The sequence below is a fragment of the Planococcus citri genome, chromosome 4 (assembly GCF_950023065.1).
Source record: "Planococcus citri chromosome 4, ihPlaCitr1.1, whole genome shotgun sequence".
Taxonomy (NCBI): Eukaryota; Metazoa; Arthropoda; class Insecta; order Hemiptera; family Pseudococcidae; genus Planococcus; species Planococcus citri.
In genome coordinates, this window is record NC_088680.1 from 41357820 (window position 1) to 41380260 (window position 22441).

Consider the following 22441-nt stretch of genomic DNA (forward strand, 5'->3'; position numbering starts at 1 on the left):
TGAAAAAACCATTCTAGACTGTAAAAAGCTTTTAAAAATTGTTGGCAAAAGTTCAGAGAAAGTTTAAAAGTTCATTATGAGTTGGTTTTTTGTCACAGCAAGATCTCTGCAACAGCTGAACCGATTTTGATAAACAGCCGCTTGATAGAAAGGTTTTGAATAGTACATAGATATGCAGGTTTATGTTGAAAGTTCAACAATTTTCTCCATGAGCTAAAAAAAGCTTGAAAACCATTTACTAAATTTTGAAATGTGAAACGAAGTTACGACAAAAAGTTGATTTTATAATAAAAAAACATTCAGGGTGCATCGTCAACATTACCTCATGTCATGAACTTTAAAGCTTTCGCTGAACTTTTACAATAAACATGAGAGTTTTTTTCTGTTAAAAATTGTTTTTCAACTTAGATCTTTCAGAGTACAACATAAGTATTTTTGTCTGCCCATCAAATGTTTTTTCAGCTTACTACAAAATTTTTTGTACTTTCAACATAAGCTTGCACATCTACACTTCAAAGCCTTTTTACTGAGAGGTTGTTATTTTAGGTCAAATACCACATGTCAAGAAGTTTTGAGCTTTCGCTTAGCTTTTTTTCAGAAATTTTCAAAAGTTGATGGTAAAAGTTAAGCGAAACCTCAAAATTTTTTGACATGAGATATTTGACCAGATCAAGTCATATACGTATATGCAAGGTTGAATGTATTCACCAATTTATGCAGAGGGTGCAGCAGATTGAGTCATTTGAGTCGAGACTTTGATAATCTTAGCAAACAGAAAAAGAACTACTGAAATTTTTGGTAATTTCTGATAATAAATGATTTTTTTTTAACTAAAAAACAAAACATTTTTGTAAATTAAAAAGAAACAAGATTGTTGATTTGGTAAAAAAAAAAAGAAATTCTCAATTTTAGCAAAAAGTAGCAAGTTTGGTAGTTATCTACAAAAAAAAAAAACACTCACGCAAAAAAGCGTGAGATAACCGGCTTTTCAGAATTGAAAAACGTATTAAAAACATATTAATTATATTTATATCAGTATAACAGTTTTATAAATATAAAAAAAATATCTACATCGTAATCAACTTCGGGTCAGTTATTTATTCACTAGTTTCTCAAGTATTACAATAGCGTAATTAATTTTAAATTTGCATAATATTTCAATTCATTGAAATAAATTTAAAAAACAAATAAAATCTCAATAAAGCATATTTGGATATTTCATATTGTTCTTTTTTTCGAGGGTGTTCATAATTCAATTATGACTGGAAAATTTTAAAATTTCTTGGGTTAATTTTTGATTGTGATTTTAAACATTACCACGTCGTAATCAACTTCGGGTCAGTTATTTATTCACTAGTTTCTCAAGTATTACAATAGCGTAATTAATTTTAAATTTGCATAATATTTCAATTCATTGAAATAAATTTAAAAAACAAATAAAATCTCAATAAAGCAAATTTTGAGATTTCATATTGTTCTTTTCAAATAGAATTCATAACAATGTCTTTCAATATGCAAATTTTAGTATTAAATTGCTTTTAGAATTTAATAGATAGAAAATCTGACGTCATATTCGTATTCAGCGTTACAAGAAACGTACTATTTCATGTGTCGCACGAACAAAACACTTTATTTAATTTTTACCCCCTTTGGGGAGGTGCCGGGGGCCATGGATGGGGTCCAATCAAAAATCTGACGTCATATTCGTGTTCAGCGTCACCGAAAACATACAATTCGATATATCACATGCCCCAGATTTTCTTTTGAAAGTTTCACCCAAAATTGTGGGTGGGGGTGCTCCCCCTTCGTCAAAGAGTCCCATCTCGAAACCTAAATATTTCGAAACAAGAAATAAACTGAGAAATCGTTTGGGTATTAAGACAGACATTGGTGTTTGCTAAGCAAAACATTTATGCTTTAAAAAAAAATAGGTGTACCAAAAACAAAACTGATGAGGAAGTCTGCAAAAGTCTGCAAAAATGCCACCAAAAATAAATTAGGCCTACCTAAGCTGAACTGTCAGAGGAACACGTGAACCGACTTTCCATCGAGTTCCTAACAAGAAATAAACTGAGAAATCGTTTGGGTATATTAAGACAGATGTTACTGATTATTGCTAAGCAAAATATTTATTCTTAGAAAAAAATAGGTATACCAAAAACAAAACTGATGAGGAAGTCTGCAAAAGGACGCAAAAATGACAAAAAATATCACTTAATCTGAAATATCGAGGGAACGCCTGGACCGATTTTAATAAAACTCGAAATCTCAAAATTTCGGCAATACACCAGTCGGGAGGGATAAAGCACTTTGTTCAAAATTTCATAGGTTTCGAGTTGACTCTGCCACAAAATTGGTACATAAACACATATATATAAATATTCTAGGGGGTAAACTCGTAACTTTTTTATAGATTAACCAGCAAACTCATAACGTTTTGACAAACTCGTAACCTTTTTAGGACGTGACTTTTCGATGAGGTGCCATATGAATCTACAAGGTGTGGGGAGTCTACTGGCAAAGTTTGAGCAGGGACGTGAGATTGCTGTTTATACAATTTCACTTTTGACTCAATTTTCAAATGAGTACATAGCCTAATTAACAGGTATGAGGATATGAGGAAAAGGTTTTTATTGCCAAGAATCATTTTTTACGTTTTTTACGTTCTTTTTGGTGATTTTGGTGGTTGAAGATGTCCTCTTTCACATGGCGTGGTCAAAAATCGTCTAAAATAAATTTTTGACTGCTGAATTTTAATTTTAAGTTGATTATACAGGTCCAAATTTTCGTGTTTTTCAATCTAAACATTGATTTTATGGGAAAAGTATGCATCCTAGGGAAAAAATGCAATGAAGGAAATTGTAGAGAATTAAATTTCCTTTCTGCTCAGAGCTGGTTATTTTTCTGTAGGATGCTTTGTTAAAAAAGCATTTGCGAAAAACAGAGACGTATGAGACTTAAAAAAAAGCTTTTCTGAAAAATTGATGTTTTGGCAATGAAATATCTTTCCACAGGTGACCTAAAAATCAAGTTAACGAATATAACGCGGCCTAACATCGAGTACTATCAGGCCTATGGGGTGACGCGTCGAGCGTATGCACAGCAACGAAGTTACAGAGGGGTCTTGAGATTGCTGTTTATACAAAACGTTATGAGTTTACCTGTATGCGGCTATATATATATATTTGCTTGTGACCAGACATGTCAACTATGCTTGGCATATATGCAGAAAAGTGAACAAAATTTAAAAATTGGTATAATTTCTGTTCTAAATCACTTATTAAAATTTTATTTGCAGATTCAGTCTAATATTAAAAAAATCTATGTTTTGAAAAAAGTAATCAGATTTTTAGGCTAAATTTTGAAGAAAATTTTTGAAAATGGAGTCTAAGTAATTTGAATTTTGAGAAAGTTAAGACACCAAAAGAAAGCTTAAACAGCATAAAAAATTTTGATGTTTTTAAATTTTTCATAGGCCAATAAAATACTGAAAAATTTCAAGTCAAATTTGTTGTCATGTACACTCAGGATCGATGTATTTGCATACATCTCCACCAGCACATCACATTCTACTCACTACAAATTGACTGTAGACCCTGCGTTCGTCCTCGCGCCTTGATTTCTAAGCCATGCGCGCTCTGGTGGAAGTTTCTGAAAACTCATAGTTGACTTGTATAGTAAAATTAACCCATGACTTGTCAACTATAGTTGACAAGTTGGTCAGTCCACTTGTATAGTAAAATTAACCCATTCAATAGTTGACATGTCTGGATACTAATACCTATATATATATAGATTTAAACTTAGTCATTGTGGTGCCCGTTTTAAGTATACGTAGTCATTGTGGTGCCCGGTTTTGGGCTTGTGGCGCCCAAATCGGGCACCACAAGGTCTTTTTATATAAAACGATGTAGAATTTGATGAAATGCACTCTAAGGTGAAAAAAAAATTTTTGAGGCAGGCACCACAAGTACCAAGTTTATATAACGGGCACCACTCCACTATGACTAAAAACCAAAAAAAAAATAAACTGCTCCAAAACACCTTTATCATACATATATATATGATCCTCTATGTACACGGGCACCACAATTACCATAAAAGACCCGGGCACCACAAGGTACTAGGTACGTGTATTCATATATATATATATATAAACTTTAAGGAAACCTGAAAAAAAACTAATGGTCCCACAATGATCCCAACACCCCAAAACGCAAAGAAAATTTACTCCGGACCGAAACTGTCACAGTTGAGACAAATACAGTACCTGACTTTTCTTCGAAAAGCCGGTAAAATATGACGTTTACATTTTTTGCAATTATTTTTGTTGCTTTTATTAGGTAAAACTATAGGGTAAAAAACAAGTTTTTTTTTGATATTTTTGGTAAGAGTTTGCAATGTTGCCAAAAAGTTATCATTTTTTTAGACTTTTCAAGAAATGAAACCAAGACTTTTCGCCAATTGTTGGAAAGAGTGATAATACTTTTTCGCAACTTTTATTGAAAAACTGGACATTATTTTGATTTTTGATGAGAGTGATTGAGTGTTTTTAGAATACATTTGGGGAGAAAGCGGCGCTTTGGGGTAAATTTTCGACTTTTGGTGACATATTGGAATTTTTTGCGATAAAACAATATTTTTTTTCTGTTAATTTTTAAAAAAGCCTCATCAAGAATTACAATGTTAGCCAAGAACAGAACTTTTTGAGAATAAGATATAAACAAAGAAAGACCCTTTCAAAACTTTTCAATAATTATGTATTGCGAAAAAAGTAGAACTTTTTAGTACCTAATTATCAATTAACAGTTTCTGGCAAAACAGGTAGATTTTTGAACAATTTTTTGGAAAAAAGGTAGGCCGCAGATTTTTTACAAATTTCATTAAAAGCAAAATTTTTTATCAATTTTTGCCAAAAAGTAAAATTTTGATATGTACTTAAGGGGATATTCTCAATACATGGTAGTATATCTGTCCGCCTGTCAAACTTCAAACACATAATTCAGAGCCATTTGTGCATGGAATAGCTTCAAATTGCGTATAATACGTTTTTCAAAACATTTTGAACAATCCTGTGCATGCATTTGTCAATACGTTGAGTAGTTTTCGAAAAAATTCGATTTGATGAAGTGTTGAACTTTTTGAGAAAAAATCCAACGTTTCTTAAAACTGTATTTATTGAAAAACTATTCAACGTATTGACAAATGCATGCACAAGATTGTTCAAAATGTCTTGAAAAACATGGAAGTATTTCAAATTTGAGCCCATTCCATGCATCCGCGGCTCTAAATTATAACATTAAAGTTTGTCCCATAACACCAATGTAAAATAAGGCATTTTGGTTATACTACTACTATGTATTGAGAATATCCCCTTAAAGGAAAAAAACAAGGCTTCTTGACAATAATTGTCAAAAAAATTATACCTTTTTGCAATTCTTTTTGAAAAAGCGAAGCTCATTTTTTTGAATTTTCCAATAACTAACAGTGAAAAAATCATGATTATTCTACATATCAGCTACTGAATTTTTAAAACGTACATTTAGGTTTTGAAGAATCGCGCAGTATGCGCGATTAACGGGTTGGCTAGTTACTTACTAATTAGCTGATCATGAAAAAGATTAACCTCCAGTATTAATCTATTTCCCAGTATGCCATATCGAACCAGTATAAATTATTACACGAATAGGTACACAAATAATGAAAACGAATACATCAATAACAAAATATGTACATAATTGATATACAATAAATAACGAGTGTAATAAATTAATTACAAAAATTGATTATGACGAATACACTCTTATAAATAATCGGAATTTTTCGAATTTTACCCTTCCAAGTGACTTAGTGAAGATATTGGCTAAATTTCTGTCACTAGCCACCTGCACCACTGAATACTCCTTTTTTTTGAACGAGATTGTGCACAAAATGATAAGCTAAGTGAATGTGCTTTGATCTCTTGGTAAAATTACCATTCTGAACAGTATTGTCTTCGAAGGCTTCAACAGAACGCAACATTGCCCTATCTATACCTAAATCGACTACTTAGTATATTTTGACAAATTTCTTTGGTGATGAATGATCTTAATCTTATCCTCTTACTTGAGATCATTCATCACCAAAAAAATTTTGTTCTAAAAAACTTTTTTTCTTGGGTACTTATTTTTAATGTAAATCTTAGAATTTGAAACCTTGGTGCAAAATAGTAATGATGAATTCAAGTCACAGATTCAAAATTTTTCTGCAGTCTCTTGAGATGCCTATTACTCTTCATTAAATCCTGTCATCTGGAAAATCTGCAGAGCTGTTGATCTATATTAAGGTAGACATCATGAAAATTGAATTTCCAAAGTGTGTACACAATCACTGTAGTCCGACTGCAATTTGGAAATCCCAATAATCAAAATTTTATAATTTTATGTTAAAGCCAGTACATTTCCAATTTTCATCAAGAAAGCATTCAGTAGTTTCAATTTTTCCTTTTTCCTTGAATACTGAAAAAGTGGAACCTGTGTCTCTCTGTCTCCTCAACTTTCTAGAAATACTTAATTGAAATGTGCTGAAAGATCAATAATTACTTACATAATTATGGTTATATATCTTCATTTTTCTAGTTGTACTTCCCGGGATTTGTCCAGTTTGTTAGTTTGGAAGCCTCTCATATATGTACAAAACAACCAACATTTGGAAACCTCAGGGTGGTGTTTTCTTGTAAAAGGGATTATTTACGCTGGTTTTCACCAGAAATGAAATAATTTTTTAAAAACTCCCACAGACTTCTACTTTTTATATAATTTTTTGGTCATTCCATACCAGATCACCAAGCTTTTTGCACCTGAGATCGACGATTAATTAAAATATTTTATATATGGTTAGACCTTGATGAAAGATGATAAATGGTGCAAACTGCAGTTCTCAAAATACATACATTTACAGAGTAGACAGGAGTACTTTAAGGATCTGTATTTTTATAATGCCAAGCAATAATATTTTCAACTGGCACAATAAATTATTTTTTGAATTCAATTTCATAATAATCAGACATCTTTTCATCAAATTTTTAAATTGATGCTAAAATGTCCAAGGTGAGATCATGCTGATCATGCCATCAAAAGTTGTTTAGTTGAATGTTCTAATTTACTAGAAATTTATTTGACTTCATTTTAATAAAAGTAGTAGGCACATTATACTTCATAAGTTATAAAAAAGATCAAGAAATGAGAAATCAGCTTAAAAGTTGATATTAAAAGCAAACTTAGCAACCAATGCAACCATCAAACCAATATGGTGAATGCAAATGCAAAAACTATCTTGTAATCAGTGAATAGCTGATGCCGCTACTTGTATTAAACCACGTTGTTTTTTCTGATTATTTTTATTTATATTTTCAACACTTTTTCACTCACTTTGGAAGATGAGTCAATTTTACCTATTAACGGAATAAAATGCTCTTTTGTACCCACTCTAATAAGCTATAAAATTTTCATGTGCATAAGAAGATACAAAAGTTCTGTCCCCTTACTACTTATTCAGGTATTGGAATATGAAGGTGAACATGGAGAGAAGTAGTAAAAAAAATCACAAATCCATAGTGTAAACAAAATGATAGACTGAAGTCACACATGAATTTGTATTTTTGTTCAATATTTCTACGATGTATTTCCTTTTATGTTCATCTTCATATTCCAACATCTGGTTATAAGCGGTAAAATACTTCTTTTTTTCCAAAAGGAAAAAAAAATCTTTGCCACATCTCGTGTTTCAAAGCAAAAATGTTTTAATAAAAGTTGAAGTAGAATCAACTTTGAAGTCTGGGGCATAAGTTGGAAGCTGGGATACTAATAGTTATTGTGTGCAATTGCTGGAATTGGAGCTAGAATCTTGCTTTTTTCCTTATTATCTTCTTGGAATTTCAGTGACTGACGTCAAATTAGCTAAATTATCAAAGTCTGGTGTAGTGTTGTTTCATTTTATTAAGATTAAATGTTAATAAGAGTAAATCGAAAATAGAGTATACATTTTTGATTAAATTGCCATAATGATGAAGATGTATAACGAACAGCAGTACCTACCTGTTATTATAATTTTTCAGAACATTTAGCAAAGAATCCATGCCGGTAGGTACTTCTGAAAATCAACAAAAGTGTTCAAAAGTGTCACTTCATATCAGAAACATGCTTGGAAGCATTCACTTACCCATACACTGAGGTCATTTCCAAAAAAATTATTTTGGTTTCATCCCTTATGATATCGGATCACCAAAAGCACTTCAATCCTAGTTCCTAGATGGCATGTTCTTTCTGTCGCGAGTTTCAACTGGCACTAAATCTGGTCCACGTGAACTAACAAGGATGTGTTTGAGGCTAGAGAGGAGGAAACTCACCAAAATCATGTAATTAAAACTGTTTTATGTTTGGTCCAGTTTAACACCCTCTACAAAAAAAGTAAACTTACCTACGTACTTACCTACCAACATGGTATATGGTAACGTTTTTTTGGCGAGTTCCCTCAGGTCTTCCTCTTAAAAACAATCATGCACTTACGTGAGTACAATGACAAATTACTCGCCAGTTTTGCCACAAAAAAAAGAAGAAAATCAGTAAGTTTGATTTTGATATTTTTAAAAGTTGCTGACCCCAAGCACAAAAAGCTCAGAGAGTCAGAGATTAGACATGTAATGGCCCTTTTCTAACTTCAGGGCTTCTATACTAAAGACCCAAAATTGTTTAGGGCATTACAGGAAAGTTTTTCTTAGTAACGGAGTTATTTTGACGGATTCTGCTCATATATAGGTAGAGCCTGAGTTGAAAAAACAATAAAATACAAATAACTACATTAAAATCCTTGAAAATTTCTCATACTGTGTCCGAATTATTTTAAATTGATAACTTTCAAAAAAAAACCTTCCTTGGACTCCCCCCCCACTCCAGAATAGTGTAGGCTCCCTCGTATGGAGCCTTTAGAGAGTTGAAAAAATTCACAAAAAACGAAAAATCGAAGCTGTGCAAATTGGGTAGAGAGCCACGAACCAACATGAATTAGGGGATCAAGGAAAGGTTTTTGTGGAAAAAATGGTTATTTAGAAAAATTGTGACTTGAAAATTAATAATTTTTAAATAATTTGGGGGGGGGGTTGTTATTTTTTCGATTTTTTTCTGTTACCTTGGGGGGAAGGGAGACCACCCTCATACCCCCACTCCACCGTGCAGAATAAAGAACTAGGAAACTCTCTCCTATGAGAATTAAATCGGAGCGGGACATGAAAAATTACTTCAAAAACATTTTTCAATTTCGAAATAAGTCACTAATCAAAATATCGCAATGAACGTAATCAATGCTCGTTAATTATTTCCTCTACACATTCTATCACTTAACCCACTTTCCTCGGTCAAGATTAAAACACACATAAAGAGTGTTTCTCGTAACTCCGAACTATTTTTAATCGCATTCTGTACGTTTCGCCACTAGCATATACTCGTATCTACAAACATGGACACCCCGTGAGTATGAGTATGCAATTTTGAAAAAAAATTACTCAATTTTTTGGCACAAGTATTAAACGTACTCGTATAGTCGTTTTACGTCCACTTGACGTACTGCACGCGCATATATCTTACGCAGGGATAATATTAGATATATTAAGAGAAGTGGTGAACGAGCGTATATGTAAACATAAGAAAAGGAAGGAAAAAAAAACAAGTCTTTCGAAGAGATAAATGGTAACGTAGAAAGGTGCCAGAGGAGTACAAGAGGGACGGGGAGCAAAAAAGAGCTATACGACTGTTACGACGTCGTCTATAACTGTCGTCGACGTTGGTCACCGCGAGTAAAATTATCATTCATCATTTACGACCAACTGTACAGTATACACACAACAAACATTTCACCTGTATACATTTCTCGCGTATGTATTAGATAAATGGGCACTTTTAGGAATGCTACGCGGACGTACGCACGCGTTAATTTGGTCAACGTACTAGCTGCTAGTTCACGTGGCCGATACTTTAAGGACATCGAGGATCTTTTGGAAATAGCGCGATGCCTTTGATTAGGGGATTGGGTGAGGAAAGGAGGTGATGGCGAAGACAACAACAACAACAACGACGTCAAAAGACACAGGCTGAATTATAGTATAGGTAGCTTGGAGTGTGGCGGCGATTTTAGTACCTACGTACAGTGTGTATCGGAGCGCGAGTTGGTTGGGGTTGGATTATGTATAAGAGGGTGGCTGGGCGATGAAGGGGTTGAAATGTGCGGTAAGGTGTATATAAGTTCTTTAAAGTACACGGTTATAGTATAAGAGAGCGAGAGCGAGATCGAGATCGACACGTAGTGTACTCGGGTATATAGAGACGCAAAGGAACGAGACAGCTTTTGCAGCACGAGCGAGAGAGGTAAAAAGCTCGACGAATACGAACGATTTCGCCCTTAACGTGTACGACGACGAACGTACGCGGCGGTGGGATGCTGGGTACGTTTGTTAGTGCGAAAAAATATAGTATATAAGATGAAGAGAGCCGGAGTCAAACAGAGTACGAGTGAGAGAGACGGAGCGAGTAAGAGCGTGCATTTGGCGACCAAGATGAAGAAGTAGGTGGCGGTGGGAGCCTGCGCGACGAGAACGTCATAGATACGTACGCGAGAGCGAGAGCCTTAGACGAGGTGGCTCGTAGTGGTACGTACGGGGGCTCTGTCCTCTGTTACTCTGGCTGTACGTGTGTCCATGTGGTCGTAATGCGCAATCTCGAGCATCTCGGGAGTACCGAGCGAGCGAACGAGCGAAAAAGCAGCGACGGCGGCGGCCACGAAGGCAACGACGACGACGGCGGCGAGGGTGGTGGTGGCGGCGGCGAGTTTTTGCGCGGCTCTTTGCAGCTGTGGTTGGTATTCTCGCCTGGTTCGCGAATCGAAGACGCCGTGCGTGTGTGTGTTGTGTGCGGATTAAAAGTGCGTCTCGCGCGTCTTTCGTGGATCGGTCCTCGGTCGTGTGAGTCTGGTTGGTTCGCGCGGACATCAACAACCAGCACCAGCGGGCAACCGGAACGGTACAAAAAATGTCATCGTCGCCGCCACTGCCGCCACCGCCGCCGCCGCTAACATCGGCCGAAATGTCGCTAAATAATAATTGCCTGATCGGCAACGGATCGGCGGTCGGTCAAAGTGGCCCGACGCAGCAGCAGCCTCAGCCACCGCCGCCAATCGCTAATAAACCGCAGGCCACCGCCGCAGCCGCCGCCACCACCAACGTCTCGACCGCTAGTCCGAGTCCGTCACCTGCGAAAGGCCCGGCCGCCACGGCGCCCCCCGAAGATACCACCAATAGCAGCGCACCGAATATTAGCCTCGATAAAGGTACGTCAAGTGTCAGATTATATCTGCCTGTCTGCCCCACTCCTCTACTCCATGTCTCTTGTATCGATCGAGATCGTTGAGCTAATACCGCCAATCGCGATGGACCTTATTTAAGGCAGGGTATCTAGAACCCCTGGTCTCGATCTGACAAGGAGAAATCCTCCTCTACCCAAATCTGCGATCCTTCGGTACGATGATCGAAGTCCAAATCAAAGATAAATGATGATGGAGCACGTGAAAATGTTGTTGTTTTGGTTCGCGAATCAGTGCACCGTAGTAACATCTCGGGTGTCGTTGACACGTGTATGTTTTGAATACGATTGGTCGACGTGCACGTGTCTCACCGAGTGTACCTATAGTCGGATAAAGAAAAAAAAACGCTTATTACGTAATTCATTTATTCCATGTGCACCTTATTCGGCTGGGATTCGTATCTGTTTATGATACAGGGGTCCTGTGAGTGAATTTTGAAGCATTTTTGCTACAAATAGTGAAAGAAAGGAAGAGCAACGCGTCAGAAAGATTTCAAATTGACCTAGTATTTCGTTAAGTGAGTAGGTCGAACACTCGAGCAGGATTGAAACAAAATGTCTTTTTGGATGCTGCTTCTTTTATTGTTGTTGGTTTAAAGGGTTTGGAGAGCGATGCGTTTACTAATCCTGGACAATTTTGTATAATTGCACAGTGATTCGATTTTGTTGTAATACTTTTGCCAAAAAATGAAATAAATTTTGAAAACCCTCCCTTTGGGGCATTTGGAAAGTACGAAATTATAATTTGGAAGTGCTTAAAATATTAAACTGGGAAATTTATATGATTTTTCATTGAAATAATTGAGTAATCGTGTGTGTGGTTTTTTTTTTCGATTAAATAATGCCATTTCTAAAAACTTGAAAACGTTCATCGAAAAAATGTATCGATTTGCGTAAAAATACGACAAGAAAATTACTCGAATCCCATGCTGGAGCTGGACTATTTCGCCCCTTGCCACTCTCGTTTTTACGCTATACGTAAACCTTTTGAAAAAATTGAGTTAAATTTCAGTCAAAGTAGACATAAACTGAGCATTTTTATTCATAATACATATTTTCATTCATATCTTTATTTTTTGAAAACATTATTTCGAATAGGAAAGAAGACAGTTATAGGTACGTAGGTAAGGTACGAGCACGAGTCTTTTTCATTTTTTTCGAAGCATTGCTAAAAATTATGGCTATGACTTCCACTAGACGTATATTATATTTGAAATTTTACATCCCTTCCCTTTTTTTAAACAAGAGTTTAAAGTTTGAAAAATTGCTTCATTATTACTTTTTTTTTCAGTTCAAGTGATTTCTTAATATCCACTACGTGTAAATATAAATCAGTTTCTTAATTCTAATTTTACCATCTTCAAGAGATAATTTCAAAATTATCATATTTTAAGCAGAACTCGACAAAAATGAATTTAGGAGTTTTTTGTTACAACCCAAAACAAGGCACTAAAAACATCAACAAACCACCTCAACTAAAAAAAAAATTGAAAAAAATGAAAAAAAATTTCAAACGTACTGCTGTTGAGATCGGACGGGAGGGGATAAAACATTCACCTAAAAGTTTGTAATTTTTCTTTCGTCTTGTTGAAGTCATTTGGCCATAATTTTTTGTCAGATTCCATTAAATTTCAAAAAAAAAAAGAAAAACGACCCCCCCCCCCCCCTAGTGCATATGTTAATCTTTTTTTGTCATTTATAAGCTCCATGTGAAAAAAAATCAAGGTGAGGTGTAGTTGTAAAAATGTCTATTTAATTTATGTTCTTAGACGAATTGGCTTATGTTTTTGTGGGCCAATTTTCAATCACTTTTTCAGAAAAAAAGTTAGTAAGTTATTAATAAAAGGATCTATGCTGGTAACATCAGTATTTTTTTCAAGCGAAGATGGTTAGATTCTAGTGCACCTTTCATTGGATAATATTTTCAGTTCCGAACAATTTTTATACTTTTGAAATTTTTTCATCAACTGTGTTTTTTTATGGTGTAATTGCATCGTTCAAGAAACAAATGGAGACTAAATTTGTGTTTTCGTTTTCGAGGTATCCTTACTTTGAGTTCACAAGTTCATCTGGACCTGTAGTTTTTGAGATGAAACGTTTTTATGGAATTTTATTCTATTTTTTAAATTCTTCAAGAAACGTGTTCTCAATTTTTTTTTAAATTGTGAAAATTTTGAAGCACAAAATGGAGGTTAGTTGTCAAATTTTGAAAAAAATACTCCCTGCTGGATTGCCCTCACGGAAACGACGAAAATTTTAAGATTTGCTGAATTGGAAATTGCGTTTTCTACTCAGGCATCTTTGTAAGCAATTGGCTCGTTATTTTCACTGTTTTTCAGACCCATTAGGAGTAAAACTTAACCAAGGACTAGCATATGTACCTAATTTGCTATAGATTCAGAATTTAGAATGATGTCAGAGTAGGATGCATTTTTTGAAATTGTACCATATCAACTAAGGCACTATAGCTTCACTCAGGTGAAATCGGTCGGCCATCTTTGGTGCAAAATTATGATTTCAGCCATAATCACAGCACAGTACAGCAGGCTACAGCTGTTCGGCAAGTGACGTCACTGTGACGTTTCATAAAAATTCTATTGTTATTTTGCACCAAAGATGACCGAGCGATTTCACCTGAGTGAAGCTGTAGTGCCTTAATATCAACGTTTGTTTCGAGAAATTTGCGAAAAATGTGCAAAAATTGAGAGAAAAAAATTACTTACTGAAACTGAGTAAACTAGCTATGGATGAATAAATCCATTGTAAATTTATTTGGAATCAGTCAGTCATAATTGATTCTAGTATCGGTTATGTTCGGCTCAAGGGAGCTTCCAGAAAAAAATGGCTCTATGTTGTGATTAAATTAACTTCGACTGCTGGAAATTTTATATCTATGTAAATCGATTTCGGATTTTTTTTTTAATTTGAGATTTCCAACTTGTGAAAAAGTACTCGTACTTACACATTGCAACCGGCCATATGCGATCAGAAGTGACTGGTTGGAAGTACTGTAATTTTTTACAAGTCGACAATATCAAGTTTTGAAAAAAAAATCGTTCACTTTTGCTGGACGCTTCAGATGGAATCGAAAATTGGGCCGATGTTGAAAAATTTTGAGTTATTCGTTGTAAAAATTGACAATTTTGTTTATATAATATTATATTTTTTTCAATTTGAGATACGAGTATCTAACTTGTAAAAATGTGTATACTTTTTAATTCGTTAATTGATTGTTCCTGATTTACCTGCCCTAATCGATTCGGATAATGTCGAACTTGATGACAGGATTGGATTTTCAGCTGACGATGCTAAGCTATTAGTTACAATACCTTTGAAGTGATTTAAAGTTGCCGGAGAAAAATCAACTTTGGTTGAGGACTCCAGATCAACTCAAAAATGGTGACAATCAATTTGGGAGGATCGACTTTGGTACAGACATCGATTTTCAGATTTTTATCTCTATACATATTTTATTGTTAATAAAGTATTCAGTTTTGCTGCCACCTGATCTGATCCCACATCCTCTGCTGCGTTTGATATGTGAAATTTTGATGTAGGTAGTTGACCTACAGCCAAAGTTTAATTTTCCTTCATTAATTCAAATAAAACATTTTTTTGGTGCGTTCATCTACATACCTAAATACATATGAATGTACCAATAAGTTATTTCTACCATTTTTAAAAATTCTCCGAAAACCGAAAAAAAAATAGTTTTGAGGTTTAGGTGACATACTCTTCTGGTGAACCAAATTTTAGACCCGTTGACTGGCTGTGAAGATTCATTCGTTAAATTGATCAATTCAGATTAAAAATTTCTTAAGAAAACTTGTTTTTGAAATTTTCAAAAATTCTGAAAATGTTGTAACTTCGTGTAAAATGGAAGAGAGTGGTCAAATTTCTTAAGAAAACTTATTTTTGAAATTTTCAAAAATTCTGAAAATGTAACTTCGTGTAAAATGGAAGAGAGTGGTCTACTTTTGGAAAAAGTGCAGTCCTTAAATTTTTTACAAATTCCGGAAATGTTGAAGATTTGTGTAAAATGGAGGAGAGTGATCTAATTTTTTGGTGGGAGGTGGAGATGAAGGCCCCACCGCGTTATCTACCCAGAAATGAGAGCAGTTTGAAAAATTTACGAATTGAATGGCATCGCTTTATGCAAAATCAGATCATTATTTGCACATTTTTGAAACCCGCTGAGACTGAAACTTATGATCAAGGAGCAGCACAATCTACGTATCATCAATTCAGACTTTAAAATGATTTCAAAATTCGGATGCATTTCCTTAAAATGCGCCTTAGCTCTTATTTATTTTAAATAATGAGCAAATAATGTTGAAAAATTGAAAAAAAAATTACTTACCTACTGGAAAACGAGAGTTTATTGTATACAAGCACGTTTCTAACCGTTATGCTTTTGCTGCATGGATTTTTTGAGGTCTAATTAATTCCATATCACGTATGTTTCTCACGAGACATCTTGTTATAAAAATTGGACGATGGATCGCCGATTTTTTAAAATATTTTTTTATATTTTTCAAATGCGTACCTGGAGGATTTTGTACGCGTACGATGGAGAGTGGCGACAAACGGGTAGTCTCTACGATTTTTTTTTTTTAGCAGTAATGAGCATTTAAAAATTTAAATAATGAAGTGGTTTGAAAATTTCAAACGCGAATCACTTCGGTTCTAAATGTAGCAGACATGAAAAAAAATTTTCATCTCATTTCACGCGTGATGACAAAATCACTGTTAATATTTTGGAAAACCTAAGTATAAAAATCAATTTGATCACAAATATTTTTTAAAAACTAAGATGTAAAAGGTTTTACTTTTGCACACTTTCAACGTGTTTTTCTCGTATGCTGACAGAAATGTGAAACATTTCCCCTTACTCCCTCCCCCTCAGTGAAGCACAAATGTAACGAAAATTCATGATTTTCGACCCTTATGATTATATGTAAGTAATAATAATTCGCAAAATACATGAAATTTTTTATCAATTCGTGCTTCACGGAGTGGAAGGGTGAAAGGAGATTTTTCACATTCTTGTCAACGCATATTTAGATAATTTCTTAAAAATGCGTAAGTATAAACATTTTAGCCAAAAATAGAAATTTTTGAAAAAATTTTCTCGAAAAAAAAAAACTAATTTAATAATATTGGCAAACCTGATATTGATACTGTAGAATGAAATTTTGAATACTTGATTTTCAAAGCTACAGCAAATTAGAACTGAAGCTGAGTATTTGCATCTAAAACTTCCTCAGAACTCGTTTTGAAAATTTTCAAGTTCTTATATCTCTTGGCGAAATTTCAGAGATCTCCAGTTTGTGCCATTCGTTATCGTTTGATGTCCTCCATTACATACTCGAAAAATATTAGAAAACTGTTGACCCATTTAAAAATAATAGGTACCTATAAATTGTTCGTGTTACCATTTTCGGGTCGCTTCAGTTTGCCAACATTTTCAAAATATGAGCATATTTGTGCCCCAATCTTCTTTGATGAAATAATTATTCTATTCATCTTCTTGTCTGTTTCTATATTTTGTTCTCTTCGTATAAATAAAGGGAATGAACTGCGCATTCTGCGGTAATTTTTGTCTTCAATATCTGCAAAAATATGTTGCATTTTTTTGTACTTTTGTAAGCTGAACTCAGAATCTTTTTTGCAATCAGCAAATAGTTTACATTTGAATTTTTCTGTAAACGTCCGATTTCGCTATTCTGCTTTGCAATCAGCGAATTGTTGATTTGAATTTTTCTAACGTCTTCTGGTATCTCATTTCATTCTTAAAATTTGAATTTATAGTTTTTATGTGTCAAATTGAATTAAATTATTTAATCAATTCAATACTGTGTCAGAATAATCGAAGCCTCAGTTCATATTTCATTAAGTAACTCTTCGAATTAAAATGAAAAATCGTGCTTTTGAAAAACTGAAATGATTTCTATTTCAGTTTCAGTGTCGGTTTCAATAAGTACTTACTTTCTTTTCCCCTTTTTTTGCCCCGTTCTTTAGCAACTTTGCTTTGGTCGAAGTATTTATTCAAGGTTAACGTGTTGAAAGTTTTTCTGTAAAAATGTTTTCTCTTTTTTTTCTCTTCTTTTTTTCGAAATAATACAGTAAACTATACTCGCAAGTCGTAGGTAAGTAGAAGTACGCGCGCGACGAAATTAAACTCGATTTTTGAAGCCATTGAAGAGTTGATGAAGCGTGGGTATTATAAAAGGCGACGAGCTGTAAACGAACGTTGTTCCCTGCCTGCTTTCAATCCTTTCGTCATACTTGAGTATATCTTTTCTCAAGTTCACGTTCGCATTTTAAGACATTTCTTCTTCAGTTCATATCGATACATATGTGTACACGATGTGCGATGGTTTGTTCCAAGTGAGAGAAAAAGATAGAAAAAAAGCTTTTATAAGAAGTAGAAAGGCTGCATTGGCGACAGCGTTGTTGTCTTTTTCTCTACGTGTGTGTGTTGTGTTTCGCGACTGAAGGTGATCAATATTGCTCTTTATATTGCCATTGAACTCTGGGCGTATTCTTATATACCTACATGAGACCATGGATGAGGTATTGAGCTTGGCGAGTTTATTTACTTACCCTTGTACAATGTACGAAGACGAACAGAGTACGGTATTCTGATTTCGATGAACTATTGGCCTATTAAGATGTCAAAAAGTGAGTTTTTCCTCTTTGTATAATACACATATGTCGACAAATAAGTACCTACACAAATATTACATACGTTTTGTTATTCCATATTTGTGTATCGTCGGTCCTATATGCCGATATTGTAGTGTGTACCTAATTGTTCGTGGTTTAATTTAGTATGTTTTGGCGGCTCTATCGATTAAATTATATGCGATGATGGTGGTAAACGAATGACGTTGTATGCACTACGGAACACTTACACTATATCGAGAACGTGCTTTTTTTTCTAACCATAATTCAAGTTGGAGTTTGTAAACAATTCGTACAAATGGATTAATCTATTCGCACCTAAGGTGCATTTTGCTATAACGTCTTGCTGGGGATTTTTGTGCTGATATCGATAACGAAGTTATTACCGCCATATCGCTGTTTATTTTTAGAACACTGGATGACTGACTGTGGGTAATTTGAAACAGAGATTGGTCATTTGATCGAAGAATAGGAGGTTTCAAGATGTGAGAAAATGGTGCAGAAATCGGTTGGACGTTGTTTCATTAATGAAATTCAGATCATTTGAAAAGACTAACAGAGTAGGTAACTATTTGAAATGTAATTGAACTAGATCTGAGTGAATATGATTCGTTGTCAAGTGATTTGTTTTGATTTCATTGCATAAAGTATCAGGTTTGAGTTTAAATCCTCCATGTTTCAATCCCACTACCATTGAAGTATAGTTCATTCGAACTTTATCATCACAATGATGAATTTTGAAGAAAAAAAGTTGACAATTGTAAAACTTCACTTGATAATTTCGAGATTATTCACATCAGTTTCTGTCTGTAGTATCTTTCTCTTGAAAATTATTCTGGCAAAATTAATTTTTTTGTCGTGGAAGAGATTATGATAGATGGAGGGAGGGGGGGGGGCGATAAAATCGTGAAATGACAAAAATGGTAATTGGAGCATTACTTTTGTCCAATGAATTTATTTTCAGTTTTTTTAAAATTAGAATTAGGTATTTTCAAAGTTTAAACAAGCATTTTTTCAAGTTGAAACATTTTTTCTCAATATTATCAAAAATTATTTTTGCGTTAAAATTTTAATAATTTTTTCCCGTTTTTAGATATTCAGTTTTTTGCAGAATATGTTTAATTGAGCTACCTAATTTTATTTTATTTGCAAAGAAACGTGCTGATCCGCATCGAATATTTTCTCTTACTTCCTTATATCGCTTTTTTGAGTTTTTTTTTTTTTGGAATATCATTTTTTGTAGGTCGCCGTTTATTTCTCTCATTGGGGATGTGTATCTCGAGTAGAAAATTTTTTGAATTGGACGAAGCTAAATCGATAGAGTATGCAAATTTACAAATCAGTCAAAATTTTTGGGTGCTAAAGTGCATTTTTCGGGTTTTTTAATTTTTTAAAAACCAAGTTTTGGTAAAAATTGGAAAAAATCGGAATTTTACCGAATTGACTATGAAAAGTATGTAAGGTTACTCTATTTTCGATCCCTGAATGGATTGGAAGCACTTGCAAACCATTGTGGGCAGTTCTGGAGCTTCCAAAAAATTTTTGAAAGTTGGGTATTCTCACGAAATTTTGCCTTTTGCGGTTGAAAAGCTGAAAGTAATTTTTCACCCTTATTCCAACATTCTGAGTCAATTACAGGACGTTTCAACAATTCTGAAGCCTCCAGACACATTTTGGATATTTCAGATTTTCAATATTTGCTATAAAAAGTGTTCACATTGACTAATCAGCTCGTATAAACGTGATTGGTGTTTTTTGGTGACCCATTTGACCGACGAATCAGATCTCCATCGCATATTTTTCAAGTGATTTTATGTATGTTTGAAAACTTGAAAAATATATTTGAGGTACTGAACTAAGAGGAACTAGTTTTGGAAAATTGGTGTGTAATCTACCAAGTGGGTCACGAACATGTACTGAATCTCTTTATGAGTGCTGAAGTTGATTTAGGCAGTTCTTTGCAGCGCTGTTTGAAAATCAGAAATTTCCAAAACATGGTTAGAGATTCCAGAACTTGCTTGAAACCTCATTCAATCGACTCAGCATGTTGAAATTAGGGTGTAGGTACTGTAAATTTTAGATTTCCAACTTTATTTGATAAAATTTTGTGGAAATATTCAATCTACAAAAATCTGCCGAAGGTTCCAGAACCCCTCAAAACAGATCGAACCCGTTTCCAATCGATTTGTTATATCGAAAATAGGATGAGTTCCCAATTTTAGCTTTCTAAGTCGATTTGGTAAAATCTAATTTTTTTTTCAAATTGACCCAAAGATTTTCAACAATTTGTCAGAATTCTGAAAATGACAATTAGCGCCTGAAATTTTGAATGGTGGTATTTTATTTGCTGATTTGATTTTGTTTATAATAGGTATTTACTTTGAAAATTGATGCATTTAGAAATTTGCTTCAGCTCCGAGAAATTGAAATGAGGGAAGTAAGAAGGAGGAAACGAATGTTCCTTCAACTCATTCTGTGTTTCTCTCCATGTTGCCCTGCCAAGAACAATCATTCTGCTACACTTCGGAGTGAAATTATTGATTAAAATTGTAACCGAAACACATACGAACTTTTGCCAAATCCGTCTAAAAATTGTTACAAGAGTTTTCAACGAGTCAAAATGAGGTCTACTTTCGGTAATACTTGTGAGTATTTATGCTCATCGACCCGCGTCGAATCATTTGCGTTTTTTTTTTTAGCAACATAGATGGGTTGGAGAATCACGTCCCCGAAGGGACAGCGGTTTTGAAAAATGTTGCTTATCGAAAATACGTACACGAGAAGATTTGGGAAGAACTTTCAAACCGATGTGAAACTAAAAGCCATTAATTTTATGAAAAGAAAAAGTTTACGAAGAGTCATAATTTCACTTCAGGAGCTATAAGAAGTACAGTTTTCGACTTTGAGAATTTTTTTTTTTTTTTGAATGTGTCAAGTTCTTCGCGGCAATAAAGACTTAATCGAATTTATTGAAAATGCTTTTTAAAAATTTAGTCATTGGTTTGGTATAATTTTTTTTCAGAATATTGGCTTTCGATAAAAATTTTATAATTGCTGAAATTTATGATAGGAAGGGACCAGTATTTTTTGCCATATTTAGTTGTGTGCTTTTGGAAAAATTTTACCAATTAGAAATGTGCACAAAATAAAGATGATGAAAATTCATCACATCCAAAATGTTTTCACAATGTGGGAAAACGAAAACATCTAAACGAGTGGTAGATTCATCTACGCATATTCATATCGTATTTATACGCGTACTGCATGAACTTCTACGCACTCCAAAAAATAAAAAACCAACCATACAGATGAAGTGCAGAAGAGAACGAAATCCTACCTCCTTCATCTCACTTCCATCCACTCTCATGATACCGCCACAAATACTCCGGTTGTCACAAAACTTTGGGAAATTTGTTAAAATTTTCGAGATACTCGTACGATAGAGAAAAGCAAAAGCTGGATAAAAATCAATTTCAACGACCTTTTCCTTTTGAAAGAAAGTTTGATTTTTTTTACTTTCATCGTACTTGGCTGGATTGGATGTGGTATTTTTCTTTTTTTTAGAATGTTGCGAGGAAATCGTAGATGTCGTTTTTCTTTTTTTTTGTCGAATGAATCGATGTATATTTTTTTTCTGAAAGGGTGAATTTATGATCGTATAGTTTGGTTATGTTTCCGAAGATAGAATTGTTCGATATTTGCAGCATCTCGAGATGAGAATTATATTCATAAAATGAGATAGGTAGTTAAAATATTTCTTAATTTAAATGTCGGTTGAAAAAAGAGAAAAGGAGGAGGGTATTTCTGTTCATGCGTTTTTAGAAGTATGGGGTTGAAATATCATTCATGGGGTTAAGTTAATTTGACGTTCGTGCCTTATCAGGAAGTCGAATTTTATCTAATGTTTTTTACTCCTATTAAGTATAGAGCAAAATCCCTTTTGCAATCAATTTATGATCGTCCTTTTTCAATAGTGAATATACCTAATATACCTAATTACTTTGTTTGTTGCTTCAGATTTCAAGTGCTAATTTCGTGTTTTTGAAAATTTAAAGGGCGAATGAAAGTATTGAAATTTAATCTCATTGAGATACCTATAAAAAATTGATATTCGAGGTTTTTTTTTCATTCCCAATGACTTGAAATTTCAACCTACTGAATAAATGAAGAAAATTTTGAATCGTTCTACAGTTTTTAACTAATTTTTAAATTTTCTTGTTTTCGAAATGTGTGTAAAAAAAGCTATATCGAAGTTCAATTTTCCCGATCAAACATTCTTGTAACTCCTTCAATTGATTTTTGGCAGCTTTGAATCGCCTTTCTCCAGAGATTCGTTATTGAAGAAAAATGAAGTATGTATTTGTTCG

At 34.0% G+C, this 22441-nt stretch overlaps 1 protein-coding gene across 9 annotated transcripts in view; it reads left to right on the forward strand.

Annotated features, from left to right (window-relative positions):
- kcc (solute carrier family 12 member kcc) overlaps positions 1-22441 on the forward strand; it is a 650839-nt gene that overhangs the window by 515573 nt on the left and 112825 nt on the right. Inside the window, exon 1 of one of the 9 annotated variants that reach the window (XM_065363362.1) lies at positions 10832-11355. The exons of 4 other annotated variants lie outside the window; for them this stretch is intronic. In XM_065363362.1, coding sequence (XP_065219434.1) covers positions 11058-11355 — 298 coding nt within the window. In that variant the 5' untranslated portion in view covers positions 10832-11057. Of the gene's footprint in view, positions 1-10831; positions 11356-22441 lie in introns of those variants that run through there. 4 more of the 9 variants (XM_065363363.1, XM_065363356.1, XM_065363355.1 and 1 more) reach the window with 4 other exon arrangements.